We start from the raw sequence: 25025 nt of genomic DNA on the forward strand, positions 1-25025 counted from the left end.
AAACGCTCGCAGCCACGCCGTGATTCCACCATGATAAAAACTAATTAAAATCACGCTAATGCTCCATGAAGCCTTAAGATGAGTTTCCCCCTTTAATTCCTCAAACTATATTTACCACAGTCGTAATGACCTTAATCAGCAGAATAAGCACAGATTGTGAGAAACACTTAATTGGTGCAGATTTTTCTTTTCTTTTTTTCTTTTTTTTATTGTTGTGTTCACTGGTTGGGTAGAAGCTGCCAGCTGCCTTCCAGATTGAGCCCTGGCAGTGCAGGCCAGCAGTCGCAAGAAGGCACAGGAAGGGAGAGGAACGAGATTTACATAAATAGAGTTGTGGAGAGATAATGGAAAGGCTCCCTGTTATCATCAAAACCCCAGAGCTGGGAGTGTGTTTTCTCCCCCTCTCGCAGACGGACAACATTAAGGAATTAAAAAACAACAAATCGAAGTGTTGCAGTGGGTTCGCTTTATTGGACATGTGAGAGTCTTGTCTTGTGTTGTCTTCATTTTTCTCTCCGTATTGATTTTGTTCCCTCTCTATTTGATTCTTTTACCTGTGTATTGACTCCTTTCCGTGGTCTCTCAAGATAAATGGGAGCACTGCCTGGTATCACTGAAAATGGGCAGCTAGTGATTCATTATATCAGAGGCAGACCTTCTGATTCCACTTCAAAGAAAAATCTAATACTCCTTGAGTTTGTCTGAAGTGCAGGTGCACCATGGCAGCAGTTGTGTCACTCTCTGGTCTTTGTCTTCTGGGACCTCGCCTTGACTCACAGTGTCATGTGTCATCGGTAATGTAATCTGATGGCATAAATCCTCATGGTGATGTCCTTTCTAAACCTGTCACAGTGTCCAGATGCGTCTTCACATCAACTGGGCGCCCTCAGGCTTTTTCTTTTCAAGGATTACATGTGATTACTTGTGAAGTGTGACCAAAGCCCAGAGGTGTGGTCGAGAAGAAGTTACATATTATGTATGTTTCAGTGGAGTGTGTAGGAGTCCAGTGCATTTGCATTTGTCATTATTTCTTGGAGTTTGATATTTTGGTAATGAAGCTCATCTGTTTTCTTGATGTATATTGGATGAGGGGATTGATACCACTCATATGTCTTCATGTTAAGTATGAAGCTACGGTGTTTCTGATATCGTTGTGTTGGTGATCCAGGACCCTCATTAAAACTGTCCAGTCATGTTATTCTGATGCCAAACCTTTGCGACCCGTGTCGCTTTTGTTCCTGGAACATTATAATGAATGCTGCTCCAGGATCATCATTTCACCTCATGAAACAGAATCAAAATCTGATCCTGGAGCAAGCTGTCATAGTTGAGTGGGTTAGACACAGAACTGTCTCTCAGGAGACTAGAGTCATATCCTGTCTGCAACATGTTATTATTACTCAAAGTTCACTCATTATTTTATGTTTCTTTACAGTTTTCTATCACTGTTAGGTTAGGTTTAGGGAACTTTAATACTCGGTTGGGTTTAGGGAAGCACGGCTTGGGTTAAAAAACACATTTACAACATTTAACATGTGTTTGAAAAGATAATTTCACTCGTGTGTGGATTTTTCCAGACCCCTGAGTTGCTAAGCTGATTAAAACTTGATTAGTCAATTTCGGTCGACCTGACAGACAATCCCAAAGCGGCAGCATTACTATCTTACTAACAGGAGCTTTAACAACACCAACACAGCGATATCAGATTATGCATGAAGCCACAGCCACGAGCCGGTTAGTTGAGCTTAGAACAAAGACTGGAAACAGGGGGAAACTGGCATCACCAAAGGATTATTTGTTCCATCAAACATCATCAAAGGTTTCCAGGCTGCCAATGGAGATTCCATGATGCTACTGCACATGCTCAGAAAAGTGTCTCGCACAAAGCCGTCTGTAAACTTCAAAGTGTCATTTCTACATTTCAGTTTTGTACGGATTAAACAAACAAGATTTAGAGTTTCGAGAGGAGCTTGGCTGTTTCTGATTTGTCTCTATATTCTTTAAATTACACGTTATCTCACATAGAAACACAGGATTCTCCTCGCAAATGTAACGACTCTGTAGGGATTAAAGATTCATTTTAATTATCATTATACAACACAAGATTCTATAACAAAATTATAGTTATAGTCAGTGTATGCTACTCACAAAAGACAGTGGAAATTCATAATTGATTGAATAAATGATCAGTCATGAAAATAAGTCTTTTAACCTGAGGGAAGAAGCTTATGTTGACAGGAGATTGCATATTTCAGCCGTCTTTCTATGAAATCATTATTTGTGTGTGAATTTGGCATGGTGGACAGCTCTAAATACTCTCATACTCATGAGCCTCGGTTGCTGTTGCTATAAATAAATTGGCCAGACATACAGTGGAGGCATGAATCAGAGCATTAACAAATTCAGAACAATCGGTTGTCGCATTTGGGAACAAATACATGGCCATAGCTGTGACTTCCAAAAGTGAACGAACCTCAGCTGTAAATTGTTACAGTTGTCTTTAGTTGTGTAATCTTTAGCTCCAGCTTACTGTTGGCAGGGCACACAACAGAATTTTAAACTTGGTGATTGAATTTTTGAAACCAAAATGCCCCTGGGTACCCAAATGTTTTTACCTATCGTATCGTATCATACGTACACAGGCTTTTTCCTTTGACTTTTTAAAATGAATTGGATGTTTTCTATTGTAGCTGATAAACTTTTGTCCTGATGATTTAACCAGGGGAGTTTTACTGCCTCTCCAAGCTTTAAAAAGTGCTTCAACTATGAGTCATGTAACACTCACAATGGGAGAAAATGAATGGGACTTTCAATTTTTTAGAGCCAAGGGCGCTTGAAATAACTACTCTGAATTCACAACTCTATAGGGTGTAAATTTGTGAGCTTTTTACTTGTAGGTAGGTGGAATTTCTTACCTTGGCACAGAGCCAGGCTATCTGTTTCCCCTTTTCCAGTCTTTGTACTAAGACTTCTTGATGCTTCCTTTGAATACAACCCTTACTTTACCCTTACTCATCATTATAACTTCCATTTTTATGCCTTTTCCATCTCCTCTGAATTCCTCCTCCTCATCATCCTCACCATTATCATCAGTGCTGTAATTGCAATCCTGCAGATTTCCTCTCCATACAGTATGTTACAGCAACACTCATCCCAATAATAATGCAGACTGACAGACACTATAGGCTTGTCTGGGATGATGAGAAGAAGCAGTCACTCAGAGCCTCGGCTGAAGCTTCTATACCCGCTGATGAAACAGGGTAGGAGAGGCCTCTGCCTAGATGAAGTCCGTAGGGTCCCGACTGTTTCTGAGAGACGTTGCCTTGGTATGTTTGAAAGGGAGGAAGAGACACAGCAGAGGGTCTCTGATGGGAGGTAAGCTGAGGGGTACATCGAGTAAGGTCACTTTTATGTAATAAGAAATGTTGGTTGGACGGTGGCAAGAATGTTAAGACTCTAGATTGACAACATCCCTAAAAGATGAAACTATAGAGAAATGCTCCATTCTGTAATTCTTTGAGGGCTATTTTTGCACCAATTAACTTGTGGAATCTTTAAAGCATCTTAAAAAGCAGGAAGAGGACTGAAGTTTAAATTGAGGAAGACTGCTTTCATATTGTGTGCGAACAAAGGCTGAAAAGTCTGACTCATTCACATTTCTTATATATTTCTTAGATTATTGATGGATTGTGACAGAGAGCCATGGCTCACCCTTTCACCATATATTTACTCTTTCATAATTTTTCTCCCTGACACGACAGGTCTGTCATTTGTGAAGGATCACAACGTGTCATAAAGTCCGGTGAAAAACTGTGGGATAAAATCAAACTAGAGGAGCTGAAGCTGTTGGGGCAGAGATGGTCTGATGTTGTTAGGGGTCAGAGATTAAATCACTGATGCTGGGAGACAAGAGGAGTTAATAATGTGCTCAAAATATATCCAAAGCAATCTCTGGTCAGGGCTGGGCCCTAAGGACAAAACAGACCACACTCTGGGGAAGCTTGCATCTTAAAATGAGTTTAAATGGTGTTTACTTGTTAAGAAGCTAAATTGGTGCCCTTTGAGTATTGGAAAATCCATGAAAGACCACTTAAAACCAACTGTTTCATAGGCGGATTCAGCTGGAGTTTTTAAAATGAGAGATAAGGTTTATCAAGTGGAGGTCCATCGATTGAACGTCATTATAAATACAATGTTTTTTTGTTTTTTTTTAAAGAATTTATATCACTTACATTCATTCTGTCTTGAAATGGTGCTGCTTTTTAGTCTGACTGCAATCTCTCTGAACATAAAAACTGCAGTGAGATAAACAGATTTAAATTTTGGAAAAAGAGAGCATTGCTATCAGATTAGGACTCAGTGTTGGATGTACCCTCAGATGAGGTATCAAAATCAATATTGGAAGAGAAAAAGGGGGATTTGCTCATCCCGAGCCATTTGTGAAACCCTAAACTGATGTCTGTGACAGAGAAGAGCAATAAAAGCATGTAGCCAGGAACTTGGCCCAGCATTTTTCCCTCATTAGAGTCTATAGTCCACAAAAGCAGGGCCCTGCTGGACTACATTATTCAACAAATTACACCCGGGTCTCCCTACAACATGTCCAAATGTCTGCTGTGAAAAAGGCCTATTAGGGTTATGCAGCCTTACACCTAAACTCACTTAAGGGTAAACTAAACTAAACTACTTTATTATGTAGTTAATAGTGAATGATGTAGCAAGATAGACATTTTGGACATGGTTTTGATGTTGGCCTGATTAGCTAGCTAACTAGCTAGTAAGCCCATTTAACTTTGAAAAGAAACATGTCAGCTGAAAGGTGTAGCTTCATTGTTATATGTGGCATACTAACATGTCATTACTAGCTTCATCACTAGTTTCTTTTTTCCACTGTAGTTGCTTTTAGTGCCCACAGGTTACATTTCAAGGGACAGTTCACCCCCATTCAAAAATACATATTCTATCTCTTACCTACAGCGGCCTGGTCAGTGGCCCTACACTTTTAAGTTTGACACCAATGGGTACCCCTCTAGAGTCACTTCCGTTTGTGACCAATTGTCAAGAGTTATTTGTTAAGTTATGTGAGGTACGCAAAGGACATAGCTTGCAACACTTATGTAAAGTGAGTGACGGGGGGTTACGGTTAGGGTTCCTTGACTTGAGTAATGTCACATAACCGACTGAATGAATATGAATGTAGTTATTTCAACCTAAAGTATGATCTTTTCCTAACGCTAACCAATTAGTTTTTATGCCTAAACCAAACCAAACTGCTACCATTAATAACCACGGAGCCCTTTACATCCAAAACTGATGCTAGAGGGGTAGGTACAGCATCATTGGAGATATCGGCTGTAGAGATGTCTGCCTTCCTTTGAATTAAAAACACCCCCCAAAAATATATACATTTGAGAAACTCAACAGCAATGACTCTTTACAGAATGCATGACCCTTTTACTTGGACCTTGTTGTTTCCAGTTTCATGTGGGAACTGTATTATCTTTCTACCTAACTCTACTCATGGATGAGAGCCCGGCTAACTAAGCTAATTAAGCTAGCTAATGTTGCAGCTCAGCTGAGGAGGGCTACATTCATTTTACGTCATGAGGCCGACATCTCATTGGCTGATGTCTCCAAAACATTGCAACTCACACCAAAAAAATCTAGATGGATAAATAACACTACAGGTAAGAGACAAAATATGCATTTTTGATTTTGGAGGTAACTGTCCCTTTAAGAGCACCATCAAAACTTATCCATGCAGAAAAAGCTTTTTTGGTGGTATTTCTCAGCTTTGGTGAAACACAAAACAACAAAAATCACGGCCATCATTTAGTAAATCACAGCTATGACAGAGAGAAACAAGAATACCGGGAGAAGCGGTAAATTTGGGTATGGACTAGCAGTTTGAAGGCCACAAAGGTTGACATGCTATTGATGTGACTCACCCAGAGTTCCTAGAATAAGTACCTTGAAGAGCAACAAAGGAGAGAAAAGCCAGAGAATTAGATGAAGTGACTCAGTTCTGCCTGACATATCTTTTTATATTTCCTGCTGCCCTTTTCAAGTCAGCTTAAAATCAAATTGCCAGCAGTTAGAGTCAAAGCTGAAAGACAGGCTTCACTTTGGAGAGCTGTTACCCATCCTCCCACGTTAGAGTGCCCTTCATCAGGATGGTCACTGAGCTCAGGCGGATGCCAGGACAGATTTAACAGACAAAAATGGGCTGAAGAGTGGAGATATCTGTGTGTTAGATGGAGCTCTGCATCACCTAGGGCACTGAAATATCATGCCCTCAGCTACTAAAATAACAAGTAAGCAAATATTCGATTCTTTGAAGATCAGGATCAAAATATTGTAAGTCAACAGCCAGCTGTCTATGTCTATGTTCACAGTTTTGTATCTGTATGTGTTTACAAGTGTGTTTTAGTCTGAGGTTGTGTATTGTAAATATGAAAAATGAGAACACAAAGGCTTGTCAGAAAGCTCTGTCATTTATTCTGCCAAAAGATCAAAAAGCTATCCAAAGACATCGACAGATGAATCCAATTACACCTGATAGTGAGAAAACAAAAATATATAATTGTGTAGTTTTGTCATTCACTGTCTGACCCATCAGATCATTCACCGAGTAATGAGGGCACATGCAGACAAGACACAGACAACCTTTTGTCCTATTGTTCAAATGATGGTAGCACAAACTTTGTTAAAAGAGGAGCTTGTTTTCATTTTTCCAAACCAACTTTGTTCAGGGTAGAAGATTAACAATTAACAAATTACATAAAATAATTATTAATTATTAATATGTCAAGCCCATATAAGTATGTATGTTTATGTGTGTGAAGAAAATATTTTGGCATATATGTCACTATTTCATTATTTATACATACAACATTTGTATAAATGTGTAATATAAAAAATAAACATACATGAAAACCATCAAAATACCATGTATATTCTTGTACGTACTGTATATGTACAGATACATTTTTGTCATGGGTATTTCATAAATGTTTACATAAATTATATATTTATATATATGAATTACATATATTGCTAACATTTATGGTGCAGCATATAATACCATATAAAGATTCAACATATAGACATTTTTCATGTATGTACATATATGCTTTTTGTTATGGTATGTCATATATGTTATAAACTTATATCTACATACATATTGTTGACATATACTTTATATCTGCATTATATAATACCATAAAAAAATTCAACATATAGACATTGTTCATGTATGTACATATACACATTTTAAAATATGATTTTAAAATATAAAAAACACACAGTATATCTCCATATATCCAAGGATGCATGTGTTTAATAATCGTATATTGCCTTATATGGCAGAATCACTCTTGTGCATATAGACCTATGTCATGTCTTACATTTCCGTATAGATAAACCCTGAATCATTTCCTTTTTACCATTGTTTTAGACTATGAATCTTTTACTCTGGGTATCCTCTCGACATAGTGTCAGGATAAAATATAGAGATGGCAGATGGAGTCAAACATTTGCATCTAATGTTCAGTTTAATTCAAACCGATCTCCTGAATCGTTCACCAGGTGACTGTAATAGACTGAGCGAATGGCTTTAAGTGAGTGGGTGTCATTCAGTCCTTTTAATGCATTACCAGGCTGCATGTATAGATAATCACTTATAATGGCATTCCCCTGTAGGGGTCCAAGCATGAAGCGCTGTGAAAGATTGCTAATACATCTAATTGAAGTATTTAACATTCAAAAATGGTACCTTGTAATTTGTATTTGCAGGAGCAGGGATCTTAATGTATCTTGTATTAAAATATGTTGGGGCTCAGTGTTTTTACTCTTTTGAAATGCTGAAAATACATTCCCCTCTAATTCCCCGAACTCTTCTGCTCACTGAGTGCACTGACTAGGAGCCCAGTTTCATACTGTCTCCAGTGCATCGGCCCAAAAGTAAGACTTTATTTGGTGTTAAACATTCTTCATTGAGCTTTAATCACTCTCAAGTGGTGCACTCTGGGGTCCAAACGGAGCACACTCTGGGGTGAGTTCACAAAAGGATTACGCAGCTTTTGCGGCCGCTAAACCTGCAAAAATAAGACAAAAGAAATTGTGTAATTCTCAAAGCACCTGCAAAGGGTGGAAACCCCTCCTAACTGTGCTGCTAAGCAAATAATGTCTCGATGCTCTGGTGCTATTACACGTACTGAAATGAGGTAATATGCATACATTTGGTGCAAAATTGGTCCCTTTACATGAATATGAGCCTCATTGGAAAAAAATCCAATTCACAAACACTGCTCAAACAAGCAGTTACAGTGAACATTTTCAGTGTCTTCAGGGATTTGGTGGCAATTAAAGCACATTTACTGTATAAGGGGTGTCATGATGAGGAGGCATCACCAAAGACACATTTATCATTGTTAAGGTGTCGATGAAATGATTGTTCACTCCTTTGAAGTCTCTCCCGATTGAAATGAAGCTCAAGATAATCTTTCTTTCTTTTCCTTCTCCTGCTTCCTCCTATCAGCTGATTAGGGGTATTTATTCTTTTGCCACAATCTCTATCAACCAATCTCATCTTTGCCACACTCCTCACTGTTGCTGTCAGCTCTCATTTTGGTGTGTGTGTGTGTTAGCCTACACATTGCCACATGGATAATTACAATCAGACGCAAAACAAGAGCAAATGACACTTAGCTGGAAAAATGTATGGGCGTGTTTGCACTGCATTATCATTCATCTTTTGTGAACTGGACATTGAGATGGGGCCGATAATGGCTGCAAGTGCATAATGCTCAATTCATGCTGCTATCCGCGGCCACAATCCATACTTTCGCCTCTCATTAGCTCAGTTTTCTCTGACACTAGTTAATGGACACAGAGGGAAATATGATAACTGGCTTTTTTTCTTGTACTACAATAAAATATCAGCTTTTATATCAGTATTTTCTACTGTATTTTGAAACGCTGACATTTGGAAATAATTTGTCTTTTTAATCAAAATAGTACTTTCTTTTTTGGAACTGTATGGTAGTCCATCAAACTACTTACTCAGTTATCTTTTAGAAAAAATACTATGCTTATTTTCAGGTATGTCATTTTATTTTGGGTTACTACTACATTAGGTTTACATGCTTTACTGCTCAAAAAACACATCAGTTTTCTCATACTGCGCAGTGCTGCAGCTCTGTATCCCCCCTCTGTCTAAAACATGCTGTTTTAAATCCAGTCTCTTTAAAACACCCCCCTTCTGAATAGCCAGTCTCCTCTGATTGGTCAGCTCACACACACCTAACCCTAACAACAACAGAGCAGCTGTGCTAAGTCAATTCATATGTGCCAAACTAGCTTCTAGGCATAAATTATGCACATGTGTGACATGGTGACATAATGGTGACATCACCAAATTAAGGGCAATACTACTTACGAGGCGTTTCGGGAGCAGTCCAAGAGATGTGGCCAGTTTTATCATATTATAATTATTATCAATATTTGTATTACTACTACATCATAGTAGCAATTCAAATTCCAATTTGACAGAGTTTAGATTAGTTCGATACATTTGTTGCATAAACATGTCTCTTGCATCATTTCCTCTTAACTCTCTAATGTCTCATATCTATACTGTGTAAACTCTAATAGAGTAAAAATACAGAAAATACTTGACAAAAAATCCCAATGATTGATGATACAATTGATTGTAGGATTGATTACTGCAGGATAATTCAAAGAATATATATAAAAAAGGGGAAAACATGTAAATAAATAATGTACGCTGAAATTAGACTGCATGCATTATTTACATTGACTGAGTTCCTCAAAGCTGCTGAACGAGCTCATCAGCTGTGAGTGAAACATTCCTGCGTTTCTGTCAGGAACGCTCACCTCATTTATTGGACATTTTGACTGCGGCAAAGTTGGCACTGAAGGCACAAACAGAAAGTGGCCGCGCTGTGCTTTCTCAGCTATGATCAAAATGACTCGCTGTGGAGATAATTCCTAATTGTAGCTGAGTGCGATGTGTTTTGGTTAATGTGTGCTTGTTTGGTTGCTAAAATTGGAACTCACGCAGAGTTGCATAACTCAGAATTAATGTCAGGAAATCTGTCCAAAGCGGCCCAGACTACTTAGACGACCATGAGGACATAAAGACATTTCATTCAATTTCATTGTCAGTCGTACTGTTAACACCACAACCACACTCTCTGTATTATGTAACCAAGGCTGTAGCCACATTGGTAACTTTACCACCAACAGGTCTCACTGCATTTCAAGCCGGCACCACTGTGAAGTCACTTTTAACACCAGAGACACAGAGGTTCGCTTTCAACTTTACATTAAATATTTCCTTAGCTCAACTTGCCATCCACATTAGTTGGATCTCTGTGGCTAAGTCATTGTGGTCTCGGAAGGTTTTCTGTCTGCTTTCATCTTAAAAGATGCATGGGGGGGAGAGAGAGAGAGAGAGAGAGAGAGAGAGAGAGAGAGAGAGAGAGTGTGTGTGCTGGGAGATATAGGAAGCAAGAGGACTCTCTTTGAAGGAAACTTCTATCTGCTTTATTACTTTTCACCCAACAGTGCCAGACTTGGAGTCAGTAACAAGAGGTCATTGTCGATAAGAGAGCGTCCCTCAGGCTTGTCAGTGCTGTGGCTCACTGTTGTGTGATGTAGAAATAACGTTTCTAGAAAAATAGTGTCTGCGAGAAGAATCTGTGAGAGATAACCACAGATAAACCACAGTTACCTGGGAGATGGATATGATCGTGGTTAAAAAAAAAAGAAAAATAGTCGACTGTAACGATTAAAAATAGGAAAGTGGGCACAGATCACCTGAGATGTGTGCCAGCTGATTCAGTATGAAAACTGCTCCTGGAAACAATAGATGCAGGAATCACTGGATCAGTACATGTGGTATTCTTGTATTTTTTGTTGATATGGATCAAACAATCTTGGTTTCAAAGGGAACAAAATCCATATTTTTTTACCCTACTATCATCAGTCGCATCCACTTAAATTGCAACTTAACGTCCTTTGTGTGCTTTTATTCTAGATAAACTCCACCTGGCGTCTCCACTCCTTCAGCAGCCATGGCTTCCTTTGTATCTGGAGGGACTGTCTTCACCATCCTCCTCATTAGCAGGTAAGAATGCATACAGGAGGAGAAATACACCCCCTGGGATCTGCAGCCACAAAGCTATTTTAACAGGCAGGAAGCGTAATCAAGTCACGTCAGATTCTAATTTGTACCGACCATAGAGAGGAACTCAGCTGTATCATTTTCTTGTGGACCATCAATACTCAATAACAACTCCCCATGCAGCAGACAAGGAGCGCTGAGATTCCATTGCCGCGTTCATGATGCTGCTGAGCAGAACCGATGAGGCGGGACTGAGCATCACATGTATCAGTCATCGTGCTCAATTGGTGTTATAATCCCTGCAGAGGTCATACGAAGCGACTGATGGGATGTTTTGGTGCACATTTTGTCTGTCACCGTGAAGAGAAGCCTCGCCTCTTCTGGCATTTTATTTTCAAAGCAGTGAATGCACTTTGCACATTTTAGATAAGGCAAACCCTCTGGGTCTCACTGAATCCTGCTATAAGATATTCTCTGTATAGTGCAGTGCTTCTCTTTGCACAATCAGCTCTGGGATTAATGTGCTGTAGCAGGTTGCCTGCTTCTTTAGTATGTTGCAGAATATGAATCTGTTTTTAGCGTTAATTTCACATGCTCAACTAACTCCAAAACTAAAAACGTTCCTCAGCCTCTGATGTACTTGCTGAGCTAAGATGGTGAAGGTGGTTACTGAGCGTGTTAGCATGCTGGTGTTAGCATTCAGCACAAAGCACTGCTGTGCACACAAAGCTCTCTTGTTGAAAATGATTTCATGCAGGGAAGGTTTGGATAGATTTTCTTTCACGTCCCATGAGACTCAGAAGTACTTTATAATATACTGTACAGTGATACTATATTATGATGTTAATAAGAAATGCAGGCAGAAGGCAGCCTCTGCAGACAAACCTTTCATTTAGACCTTTAAGAATAATTGACTTCCATTTGAAATAAAAAGAACAGGCAGTGCACATCTAATATTTACATGTAGGACAGACTTGGACTCAAACCATCATTTGTCTATGAAGGAGAATTTAAAGTTTAGTTGAAATGTACCACAAGGAACTTTTAACTGGGTATAAAACAATCTCAGTTTAATACTGATGCCTCAATATGACCTACATAAGCAAATGAGACCATCAGAGAGATTTCCATACAGTAGGGCTGGGCAATATATGGATATTATATCTAGGGATGCACCGATATGAAAATTCTGGGCTGTACTGATATTTTGAAATTTTTGGTTTTGTGGTTACTCAACCAAATGTAAATGCAGGTAAGTTTTCATCTGTAGTTCCTTTGCCTGATGTTATTAGGCATCCTGAAATACTGAAAAATAACACAATAGGTATGATAGTTTAAAACATACTACATTGTGGTTAAAAGCATATACATTATAGTTAAATAACATATGCGAGCAAAGTCCCTTATCAGATGATACAAGTAAAGTCATGTTACGGGTGGATAAAAATAGCATCTATATTGCTTCTCAACAGGCTGTTTCTTGGCATTATAGTTACATGAATAATATGATGGGAACTCTCTTATTGATTGTGGTCCTGAATTCCACTGAAGAAATGCTCTGAGTGAAAAAAAACAGCCTGGCTAAATGCAGTTTTTCTGAGACGGAGTGTGCAGTCCCTCCTAGCTGCACCCCTGGTATCTCTGTTTGTGGTTGATTTGAATTTAATGAAACCAGACGGAGGAGGAGCAGACATTTTTGTATTTGAAGAGGTTTTCCCAGCTAAGCAGTTTGTACTTCTTTAGAATAGGGCAATGATGAAAACAGAATGGTTTCTTGCATAAAGTTTTAAGTGCTTGCTTGCATAATGATTCCAGTGGCTTGAAGAGAGTGTGTGTATTAGACCAACTGCCTCAGTTAATAGGAAGTGTGGGCTTAAGTGTAGGTTATGTGGGTTTTGAAACTGGGATTTGAATCTACATTTAATCCTAAATAATTAAATAAAAAAAGTATGGTCTGGAAATGAAGTTTCGGTGTCACCACTGGAGCAGGACGCGGTGAGTCGAGGCAACACTTGCTTCATGATGTGCAATGCAAAATACAAAGCTGACCAGGGTAACAAGTCCAACCTGAGGAATCATAGTCAAACGTAGAATATATCTAAAAGCCCACTGGTACTGGTAACTGGAGCAGCTGCAGCTGACACTGGCGAGCCTGCAGCCAGCGCTGTACTATTTCACAAAGACTTGAACTCACCTACAAGATCGACAACAAGGCATTAACATCTTCATCGACATCTCTGTGTAATTATTTAGGTAGTAGTAGGACTTTTTTCACTGTCTTGGTTGACGTGAGCATTTTTACTGACGTTAGCCAAAACTCAACCACTGGCTGCGCCCAAAGTTCCTTTCAAACATGCTGTTTGCTACTCTAAAGCACTATGTGAGTTTTTTAATCTGTCTGGAGCCTTAGTATGAAATCAATAGTACGTGAATTGCTGTTTCTCCAGCTGCTTCCAGGTCTCTGAACCGCATCCTCTTTTGAAGCAATGCCAGACATATTTGGTGCCTTAATTTTTGAAACTGAAATTACATCTTTATTATTACAGGGAAAGAAAAGTACTTTAAAAAGGTACTGTTGGGTACCTCCCACCCCAAAGGTTTCAGTTGCCACCCCTAGATTTTCAGTGGCCCCCAATGAAAATTCATTTAGTTTTTGATAAGCTTATGGGTTCATTTAGTGTTTGATAAACTAATAAACTAATTATTTCTAAAATGATTATCGGAAATAAATGAATGCAGATTTTAACAAGCAACTCACTATGTTATCGTTACGACCTCCATGACGTCCATGGCACTTTTTGTATGAAGACCCTGGAAAGTTGATTTCCCACAGCCAGCAATCCATCAGCAAACCCTGTCAGCATGAAGTCCTCGGCTCAGGAACCTTGATAGCTTTAGTGATTAGGAAAGACCGCTTGCCCTCTGCCACTGGAATACAAATGCACTACATCCAGTTTCACCTGCATATATGGTCACATTATTGACCCAGCAACTTTATGAAGGAGACCTATGACCCTGACCATGCTGAAACTGCCGGGACCCTCACCTCACCACGCACTAAATGAGCACCTTGTTACGGGTCACAGGCAACCTGAGCTCATAAAGGGCCGCGAAAGTCCCACATTCATCTAGCAGGCAAGGGTCACAGGGACATGAATGGCCTGCCTGAACTCTGTGGAAAGATTGATGTCTCGTACACCATCAGTGAAGCTGAATTCCATACAGACACGTTGGCAAATGCCTGACTGTCAATTGAGCCTTTCTGCTCTCATGTTCCTGTGTCTCTCAGTGAAAACCCTGGCAGTGTTTGAGAGTTGTTTTTCTCCCCGAGTCAAAAGAACAAAGCAGAAGAAATTCAAGTGGAGACGCTGAGGATCACAGCTGAGCTTGTTAGAAAAAAAAAAGCAGTTGGTTTCAAAAAGAGAACAGAAATTGTCATCTGAGGCAGTCATCCATGGCTGTGAGTGGCATTTAAAATATTTACTGATTGTTGACTAAACATGGCAATGATGCGGACAACACAAACCCTTTAAAGTCTCTTTATTTTTCACGTATTGATTATTTTTTTCTGGCCACTTTAGTGGGGATAACTAAAAACAGTTTGACCTGATGAAGATCCAAGTGGGATCAAACAATATCTTTGTTAAACCTCTGTTGCGTTACCCTCTTCATTCACGATTTTAGGGTCCTGCCATCCCCCTAGTCAGCCCGCTTTTCCCCTTCTCCATCCTTTAGTAGCTAAGAGAATGCAGGGGGTTGTTTCTTTGTGACGCATTGATCCTTGATCCTTTATCTGACTGAGGATTATGCCAGTTAGAATCTATCTCCCAACAGGGCTCTGAAATATCAGTAGCCTACTGTGCTGCATATTGACAAATCCATGGTGCTGTATGTGGTCCTGAAGGAGACGTACACTTTCTTTTGGTCTCAGATCTATAATAATCACTAAGTAGCCTATAAGCTCCATAGAATACAGTGTTTCCCACACATATACTTTACTTGGGTGGGCTGAGAATTTGGTGCCCAATTTTTTGCATTTTTAATATTTTTCATAAGTTCGAGACAATGCCAATATTGATCTTTAGGCAACTTCATAAAACATACTTCTGACGAATAAAGTCAAGGCTATCAATAAAGTCATAGGCAGACTTTTAAAGTGATTCAGAAAAAAGACTTTCAGGTCATCAAATATGTATAACACGAGAGTAGCATCACTACGATCAAAGTCACCAATAGCAGTATGTTGTGAAGGAAAAGTCAGAGGATGATGGAGACACACTGCTGCTTGTAGTATTCCAAGTGGACTCCAGGCTCCTATAACCCTAACTGAACTGAACTGAACTGAACTTAAAGAAAAATCTGATCTGAAGTCACTGTGTCCTTACAAAACACATCTTGACCATAACATATAACAAAAAAACTGACACAAGTTTCTAACAGGATAAAATGATGAAGTGGAGGCATTTCCAAAAGGTCAAAGGTCATCTTCATCGTGACATCCTAACACGTTAAATGTCCCGGCGATTGTTCAACACCACCGTTCAGGAACAGCAACTTGACTGCTGCGTGGAGTCGTGCAACATCGACGCAGTGATTCTAGTTACTACAGTACAGTAACATGTTTGGATTAAGGGTTAGGTCCACCCCCCTGTTATAAATTAACACATCAAGTCGTGGTTTAGGCTAATTAGTGTAATCCATGTTAAAGTCACCGAAATATCTAAAGACAGTATTCTATAGCCCTCCTTTAATTTATAATTATCTGATTAACTGTGAATGTCTTTGTTAATACAGCCTCAGGGTGGAAAGGGTATATTTATGATCCAACCAACGTAACTGTGTTCCACTTTCAAGTTATTTAAAAAAGCCAACCCCCATTTAAAAACCCAGGCTGCAGCATCAAAGCACTGATGCTTGTTGTCTCATTTAATCTCTCTCAATAGAGGCTAAATAATATAAAATAACACCATAATACTGCATATAGGAACCAATGCTTTCACAGCACTGGCGACAGAATAAAATGTTACTGAAGCCTATTACAGGCAGATTAAAGGCTTACACTGCGCTTTCCATGTGTTTACTGGAGAGACATGACTTACTCCTGTATAGAAACCCATGCATGTCAGCTTTTTTAATTGATTGTCACTGGAGAGCTTAGTGTACCCCTGTGTTCTGATAATTACATGACTGGATCGTCTCAGACCTCTCTGACAGAACAAAAGACGCATTTCAGAAGTACATGAGGAGAAATAACTGGTTTGGGTGAATGTTTTACCAGGTGCTTGGTATGTCGTATGTTAAAGCAGACGTAAATGCCACTTTATTACGTCTGTGACGAGTTGTTATGGTTGTGGACTAAAAAGGAAATTTCAATGTAAGCGAAGTTTATTATTTTTATTACTAAGAACTGAGAACGTCTCTGCATGCAGTTCAATGGGTATGCTGGACTGTGAACTTCTTGGAGATGAAATAAGACACTGACGTCGGACTCCAACAAGTGCTCTGGCACACTGATTTGGAAGAGTGATTCTCAATTTTACTGCTCCTGACAAGTTGATGCTGGAGGCGGCTCACTGATGTCACTAGTCAAGAGTTACCAAAATGAAACACCACTGATGTCTCAGAGCGGATGTGACGGGCGGGCTCAGCTGAAGAACTTTTATTTACATATGAAGGATTACGGCAGTTTTTCCGTTTCATTGAGTACTAAACTGCATTGAATCCCTTTTTAGGGAAATTGTAAAGGGATTCATAAAGTGTGTCTTCTACTTCTTCTAAATGTTTAGGTTCAAATGGTTCAGCATTAAGCAAAGCTGGAGTGATGTAAAACTCGGCTAAAGTAAAATATCTTGTGTCTGCGGGAGACAGATCAACAGAGAAGCCCTTAAAAGAGAATGCTTGAACTTTTTACTTGAAAAATGATGGTGCTTTGTTTCCTCTGAGTTAAATAATGAGACAGAAGAGATTATTTTAAAATTCACAAACTCTCCTTTTCTTTTTACTGCAGCGGGTGTTGGTAATTGCCTCGCCTCGCCTATTTGGACCCCATCATTTATCCTTTTCTGCAGCAAAGCGAACTGAAAACCAGTTTTTCATGTTCATTAGGTTTAATTGTAGGTCCCCTATCTGGAACAATATCTTCCCTCTGTTGGGCTTCTCCACCATTTCCATTTTCATAGCGGTTAGTCATGCTACCATTGTCACTTATATTTTCCCTCAGCAAGGAATTTTCTCACTCCGGACCTGATTATACTATGGTGTTAAAGTTTCTGAACCACAGGGCTTCATGTACTTATTGGCTTCTTTATTTCAGTTAGAGCAGCATGTTGTCAACTCGTAGCAGATTGCTGAGGAACAATCCAAACACTTTCACCACTATGATTTGTGAAAGTAAATGATGCTTGAGCTTTTCCACCGCAGGATCTCTCCCACGGCAACAAGAAGCTTTTGACGAATTAGGACCGTATTGTTTTTAAGATTACTTTTTGGACATTTTGTGGCTTTAATGGGTAGACACGGTGAAGGGGCAGACAGGAAATGAGGGTGTGAGAGGGGTATGACTTGCAATAGAAGGTTGCTGGTGGGAGACAGACTGGCGACGGTTGAGAGTGTGAAATAAATGTTGCATGCGCTGTCACCATTTGGCTATTTCATCTCCATGACAGGGTTAAACATATTCTTTTATGCTGAGGCTTTAACAAATGATACATTAAATTTATATGACGAGTTCATTTTGCTTGCTGCTGCAGATGACCAAAGTGACACATGCTCCCATTTAGGAGTGTAGGATTTGTGGGCACACGGCACATAAAGTTTTAACCTTCAAGTCGTTTGAATTTTGTGAATTTAAATAGCAAATTAGACCGTTCATGCATTTCTTCTGCTTATCCACTTACTGACATTACCTCTCAGCCATTGGTGCCTAGTATAACCAGGAATTATGTTCTTAATGGACATTTCAGCACCCAATGATTTACATTTAAGGCCAATGCAGAAAACGGTGAGCCCACGATATAGCAGAACTTACCTTATCTGAGACGCTCCAAATCAGTTTCACCAAGCTCAGGAAACAGGGAAACAGGGAACAGGAAAACTTTGAAAACTGCGAAAGCTCGATTCAGGTTGATTAAAGGATAACTCCACAATTTACACAATAAATCGTGTTTATCAGGCAAACAGTAGCACAAAGCCTTTTGTGACTCCAGTGGAAGCTGCAGGTAATCTGATAAATTGCCTCCGGTGATGTCACTCAGTGGCTAAGCATTATGGGTAATGTAGGAACCAGGTTTTGAGAAGCAGTCCACTCCAATAACACTGTTGGACTCATTATACACAGTTTAAAAACAAATGAGACAGCAGAACCAGAGATATCGATTATTTTCCTCACGCATTCTTCTTCCTTTTTAAAACCTGGTGCCTAAATTACCCACAATGCAGTTGAGCCACTGAGTGACATCACTGGTGGCAAACATTAGCTTTCTCTTGAGCCACAAAAGGCTTTGTACTAGTTTTTTCACATATGCAGTAGTTCTCCCCAAGACCTGCAAACACACTTCAGAGCAACATTATGCAGAAAGTGTCATTTCTGTGCACCCCCAACAGTTTCTAGGTGCAACACAATTGTCGTCAGTACAAATCCCAGGTGTGTAACAATTTGTCAGATGTAATGTAGGCGCCAACTACAAACAAAACTCATTATGTCATAACAATGTTATGTGTTGAAAACTTGTATGTTGAAGTAAACTTGTATGTAACGCTGTGATCCTACCCTCTCACTGAAGTTACACAGTGCAGAAACAAGTGATAGGGGGGCGGAGTGGCTGAGACAGAGAAACCCTATTACAACACACTGTAGCATCATCATGGTAAGTTATGTAACACAGTCATGATAGTGATTATATAAAGAACAGAATATTAATTTAGCATTAAATCTGTTTTTTAAGTATTTTATCTCAGTACATTTCCATATGATACTTATCTTCCTATAGTTTAACATATTATAATTCTTAACGTAAAGATTAGCAGACTATCTGTGCCTCAAGTGAACATTCAGGGTACATGAAAATTGGTGAATGCGACATATTCTCTTTAATCACTCTCTCACATGCCACATAAGAAAGATTCAGGTCATCCACGTGGTTCTTGGATGAATCCCTTAAAACATAATCTGGATTTGTCTGCAAATTGTCTGCAGATTGTCTGCCGATGGGATTGCCCTGCCTCTCCACTTTATCACAACCAAGCATGAGAAATTATAGTCCTTTTCACATAGTATCTCACAGTTGTACAATAATGTATTTATACACATCTGAATTATAATTTGACATCCAATGGTGCGATGACTACATATTCAAACATACTAGTACATTGTTAGTCATGGCATCAGAAGGTATAATTTGTATGTTCATTTTATTTGTCGCTTTCTTACTTTATACTGTCCACAGAAATCCAAAGTAAAACAGGGAGTTAGGACTTGACATATCACATAGCAGCACATAATCAGGCTGCACATACGTGACTGGAAAGGGTACAAATGCCCAAAAGTTAGAGCATTTTCCTGGCTGGCTCTGTCTTCTCTGACATATAAACCAGAAAGGTCAGCACTCAATCTCTTGGACAGCATTAAATCCAAAGTGAGTGTCACTTACAGCCTGCAACCAACCATTCCAGTGTCTGTGTCTGAATTCAGATAAGTGATTTGGTATCCTATGGGAAAACTTAAAGAACTAAGCCTGTATGTACAGTATTCGTGCACTGGCTTCTCCAAAGCTCCAAGGTCCATTTCATATCATAGGAGTACAAAGCTGGAGCCGGGGATAAAGCTCTTATTAGCATGATAACGCTTTGTAGTGTCATTTTAATTAATACTAGCTGAGATCTTATTTTGGCCTTCCTTTGAGCTCCTAAAATCTCAGAGCTTGTGAAAGAAGATTTGATAAAGGAGCACACACTCGCCTTAAGAGGGATGTTACTGTAACTGATAGCTTATCCCATAGGACAGGGACTCTAAACTGGAGATCTTAGAGGTTTACTTTTTATCTCCCTCACCAACAGAACCTCTTTCTCAAGGTTAAGATCCACTTGCAAACTGATTGTCATGCGTTCCGTTGTCTCGCACACGCTTTACAGGCTTCACTTCCCGATGATCCCAGGATTAAGTTCAAAAGTAACAGTTTAATTGAATCATTAACTGAGGGCACAGGAAGTTCAAGCCGAGGAACTTCTAAAGACTTTTACAATCTGCCAACATCCATTACAGCCTGCACACGTTCTTTCTATTGTCAGTCAGTCCCCTGATGGAAGGCTATCATATGGGCAAATTAAATGACAACTGTAGTTAAGTACTCATTACATGTTTCTCATGCAGTGCAGTGAATGCAGAATATGTCGGCAAGTGACAAGGCTTTGGTATCTTTCTGGTTTATATTTGTAGTCCAAGTAGTGTTGGCAAATCATCGCTGATGTTCTTGTTGAGACAGGTCTATGACAAAAATGTGGGCCAAACAGTCTCTGTTTTTATATTGTTTGGCCAGCCTGAGTCCCATTTGTCCATTTCCTTTTCCTGTGACCAGACATGAGCCAGGAGCAGCCTTAAACCATTCTGCGTTAGCATGGCTTTTATTCCAACTCTCTTCCTCTCTGGGGAGTCCAGCCAGTCAGATTGGATGGTCAAAAGATGCCGCGGGCCTTGATGGTCTAAAAGTCGGCTGCTCTTAATCCAAAAGCTTTCTTCCCCACTGTTGATGTCAATATTTCTGCCATAGGCAGTCGTGTTTCAGCAATAAAGCTGAAAAAAAAATGACATAATAGGCATTTGGAGGAGCTACTGGCCGCTGCATCTTCATGCACTGCAGTTGCCATAGCAAGGATAGAAGGATAAACAATAAGAATAATGGACAATAGAAGGAACAATGAAGGGTAAACAAAGTTCAAATATCCTCAAGAGGTTTATTCTATTCAATCTTTTTCATTTCAGTCATTTTAACAGCAAGCCCACTATTGTTTCATGTTGCCCTCTCAGTCACTTGTATCCTGCCTTACAAAATCTCTGCAGAGGTTTATAAACTTTATACCTGATGGCATCACACATTTGAGTTTTCCCTCTACATGCTAGTGTCTGCAGCCTGCAGGTTTGTATTCCTACTAAACTCTAAATTGGCTGATTAGACTGATTAGTTTCTCTGGTTGAAGTCGTGATTTTCTGTCAAATGAGCCGGTAAGCTGCCACCTGCCTCAATGACGAAAATCATTGTTTCATAGATTGTACGGTACCACTTGTTTTTTGTTGGTAAAGGTTTTGATGAATGCAGTTTCCCTTTAACAGCAAAACCAAAAAAAAAAGCCAGATCTGATGAAAGTGATACTAATGATCTACACTTTACAGCTCATTTAGTAGAATTAAAATGTGAGAGCCCGGCGTTCACTTCATGTGTTTTCACAGTGAGGAACTACTCTTTCAGCATCTTCATTGTCGCTGAACACATGTTTAAGCTTTCAAGCCTTTCATGTCATTGCTCCAAAGTCTGTTTTGCAGAATATAAATGCTCCACAGTTAGCGTGTGTGCTTTTTGTGAAGAGTGGACCTTAAAGCAGAATGTCACTGTGACGATCTTCCTCCATAATGAGTGCACAAGTCCAGCAGGCTGTGGGGAGCACTGATTGTTCAGTTTGACATTTATAGGTATGAATCTGCACCATGTTAGCAGGATGGTAGCTTTTTTAGAATATAATTAGACTCTTATTATACTTGCCCTGCAGATGTTCTCGTTCTTCATACCTACCTTAATGTTGCATCTCGTCAAAATTCTTTTAACTCTTTTATGTGCTGCCTGACGAACCCTGGTGTACCCCGGGGATCTGATTTAATGTCTATTAAATACTGTCTCATGAATGTGATAAAGCGGCTGCCAACTATTCCCCACTGTTATGCTCTTTGTCAGCAGCAGCTCACTTTTGACAGCCTTTAATTTGAGGGCCGGGGGCGGTGGAGGAGGAGGTGTTTTAACCTGGACAGCTGTGAGGACTTTAAAACTTTTCTTTGTGGTTGATCTTCGAATGTGTGTGGCTTGACAACAGTAATTTCAGCCCTCATGAGCTCGGAAGTACAGCATTGTTATTCCAGGTTTCAGTCTGCAGTGCAGTGCAGTGCAGTGCGGCTGTCTTGTGCATCAAAATTTTGCTCCTATTTCGCTGTCTGTTTTTAATATTCACCCATCTCAAGTTACGTGTCCCAGTGGTGGCATTTAACATTCAAATTTAGTTTTTATAAGTGTGGCTAAAAACGCCTGAAGAAAGCGTCACTTTTTTCCCAGCTCGCACACTGTTGTCAGTTCAGTAACGTTGTTGTTTGCTGCAGATGGTTCTGCATTTCATTAATTTGCATGACTCTTCCTTCAATTATGATATGTTTGGACACATTTGGTGGAGGCATCCATCCATTAACACGCTTGTTACTCTGTTTTATCTGGCGGTGAAAAGAAAACGCAGTTAATTATCTTGCTGATAGGATTTTTCTGGATGGTTAAAGCTTTCCTCATTACTAATGAGTTTTTTTTTTCTCAGTGGGGGCTTAACTCTGTAATGGACAGAAAAAAATGTTAAGAGTAGTTATAGATTGCCCACAGAGGCATAAAATGTATCTGATGATTTCCCTTAATGAAAATCAAACTTGTTGATTATATTCTTGGTAGGATGAAGTTTACAGCTTCTGTCAACATAATATTAATGTTTCAGTCACTTTCATTTTAATGTGATTTATATATTCTCAACAAATTAGATTCCACATCCTGCAAATCTGTTGAGAGATTGGCATTTGTTTCAAAGCCTTCAGTTTTTAATAAAGGCAAACACGTTAAATTGAGTCAGTGGGCTTGAGTTTCAAATTGATGTATCAGTGTTTTCTTTGTTGCTAGAGTGATAATGCACTTGGATGGTGTGTGTTGTGCATTCATAATTAGTACTCACTGTCCTGCACTTTTTCGCCAAAACCATACTGCTGCCTATAAAGTCATGTAGTTTCTTTTATGTGACTTAAACAGGTTGAGGCACAGAAACTAATTGATTACGTTTAGGCTATTAAAAAAAAACCTGGTCAGGTTCGGGCACCTAAACTATTTGGTAAGGTTTAAGAAAAGAAAAAAAAAAAACTTGGTAAGGTTTAGGCATCAAAACGTCTTGGCTAGGTTTAGGAAAAGGTCATACTTTGGGTTAAAATAACTACATTCAGTCTTGTAACTCAAGTTATATGACTACGTCTCTCACGTAACGCAAGTCTTGCTCTTTATACTTCTGCACTAGAAGGGCGCTTCAACAAATGGCACTGGAACGTACCGGCAGCATCGAACTTAAGAAGTGCAGAGCCACTGAACAGGCTGTGGTATTTGACACGTTGTGAGAATAGGCCTGACCCAACAGATGTACAGTAGGGATCCACAAATTCAGCTAAGAATACAGATTAACCCAGCATTTCCTTTCTGTGAGCATTTCCATGTCCGTGCTGCTTTTCCTTTTTCTATTAGCTATTTGCTTTGCTTTGATTAGCCTCCACATTTAACTTTTCTGTGACACTAAAATGTGGTAAATCATGCCATTTAGCTTTCTGGTGGTTAGAAAGCTGCATCTGGCTCACACCTTTAAATCTTTTCCATCGCTGTTCAGGCACCTTCAGCCCTAACCCCAACCCAACCCTCTTCCTAGGCAATGGTTTAATGACATCAAACTGGAGACTGACTAGCACGGCAATGAAAGCAAAATGTCTTTGCACAAGCAGTGTTGTCCTGTGGATGCACAGACACCCATATAAGCATTTTGTCAGACTTTCCCTCATATTTGCACTTAAAGAGAAAGTGGAGCTTGGAGAAAAATGCGTCGCTACACATGAATCCCTTTCCAAGTCTTCTCGAATACAGACATCCAGTGAATGTGACAGTGCCTACAATTATATCTTCAAAACCAGTCAGTAATGGATAAGCTCTGTCAGTTTGTCAACAGATTCAAAACTATATATTATAATATAGCTCTTGGAGTGTGCGGACAGTCTGAGCCACTTCATGTCAGTTAAACCCTTTTCCATTCAAATTTGCCTCAGGGTTGCATTCAAAGGAATTTGCACTATCTTGCAGCACTGGGCTCAATTTTCTTTAGCATTAAGGGAAATGAGTAAGGGACCTGCTCGCCTGCATGATATAGAAGGTTGAGCCCACTCAGGAGAATGCACAAACATTCAATCAATTACTCAAAGCGGTTCTCAGACTACTACTTTCCTATAACTGCAGAAAAGAGTGAGCATGAGTGTGGATCTATAAACATCAGACTGTCGGTGCCCACCACAGCCTGCTGGATTTGTCTCACAGCGGGCTCATAAAAGCTCTGTTTAATTACTTTGAGAACCTCGCCCAAGAATAATAATGTTTTGGTGAATTCTTGTCAAATCATGCACCGCTTATTGTTTAGACAGCCATATGTGTCTTTTGTCATTTTTTTTATGCGTTTTCTCTTTAGTCAAGATGCTGTTTACCAGTTCAGTAACTCACTGTTTGCACAAATAATACACTTCCACGCGCATGAACTCTGCGGCAATACCTCAGCAGCTCCTTGAGTGACAAATTGCTTTTGGATAGCAGTCTCGCATAAAGGCAGCAGCTGATCTACGCTAACAACACAATTAACGCACGAACGGGCTGCGAAGCTCACATGAATCATCCAGTTAATTTACTGTATGATTCAGGATACTGGTTAATTTCTGATTGTGCCGCTGCTGTAATTGATTGAACGCTGCGTGGAAGTAAGAGGGCATGACAAGTTGGTAGGGCAAAGTGAGCAATGCTTCAGTTTAATTGGCTGGGGTGAAGGGGTAGAGCACTTCATTGACGGATCT

The 25025-nt window shown here is 39.6% G+C and overlaps 1 protein-coding gene across 1 annotated transcript in view; it reads left to right on the forward strand.

Moving 5' to 3' along the window:
• The window catches only part of LOC311270472 (gamma-aminobutyric acid receptor subunit pi), a 57936-nt gene that overhangs the window by 1084 nt on the left and 31827 nt on the right, over positions 1-25025 (forward strand). The window contains exon 2 of the mRNA XM_084375369.1: positions 11063-11152. Coding sequence (XP_084231495.1) covers positions 11100-11152 — 53 coding nt within the window. The 5' untranslated portion in view covers positions 11063-11099. The remainder of the gene's footprint in view (positions 1-11062; positions 11153-25025) is intronic.

Source organism: Pagrus pagrus, assembly GCF_965226575.1.
Source record: "Pagrus pagrus genome assembly, chromosome: 15".
Classification (NCBI taxonomy): Eukaryota; Metazoa; Chordata; class Actinopteri; order Spariformes; family Sparidae; genus Pagrus; species Pagrus pagrus.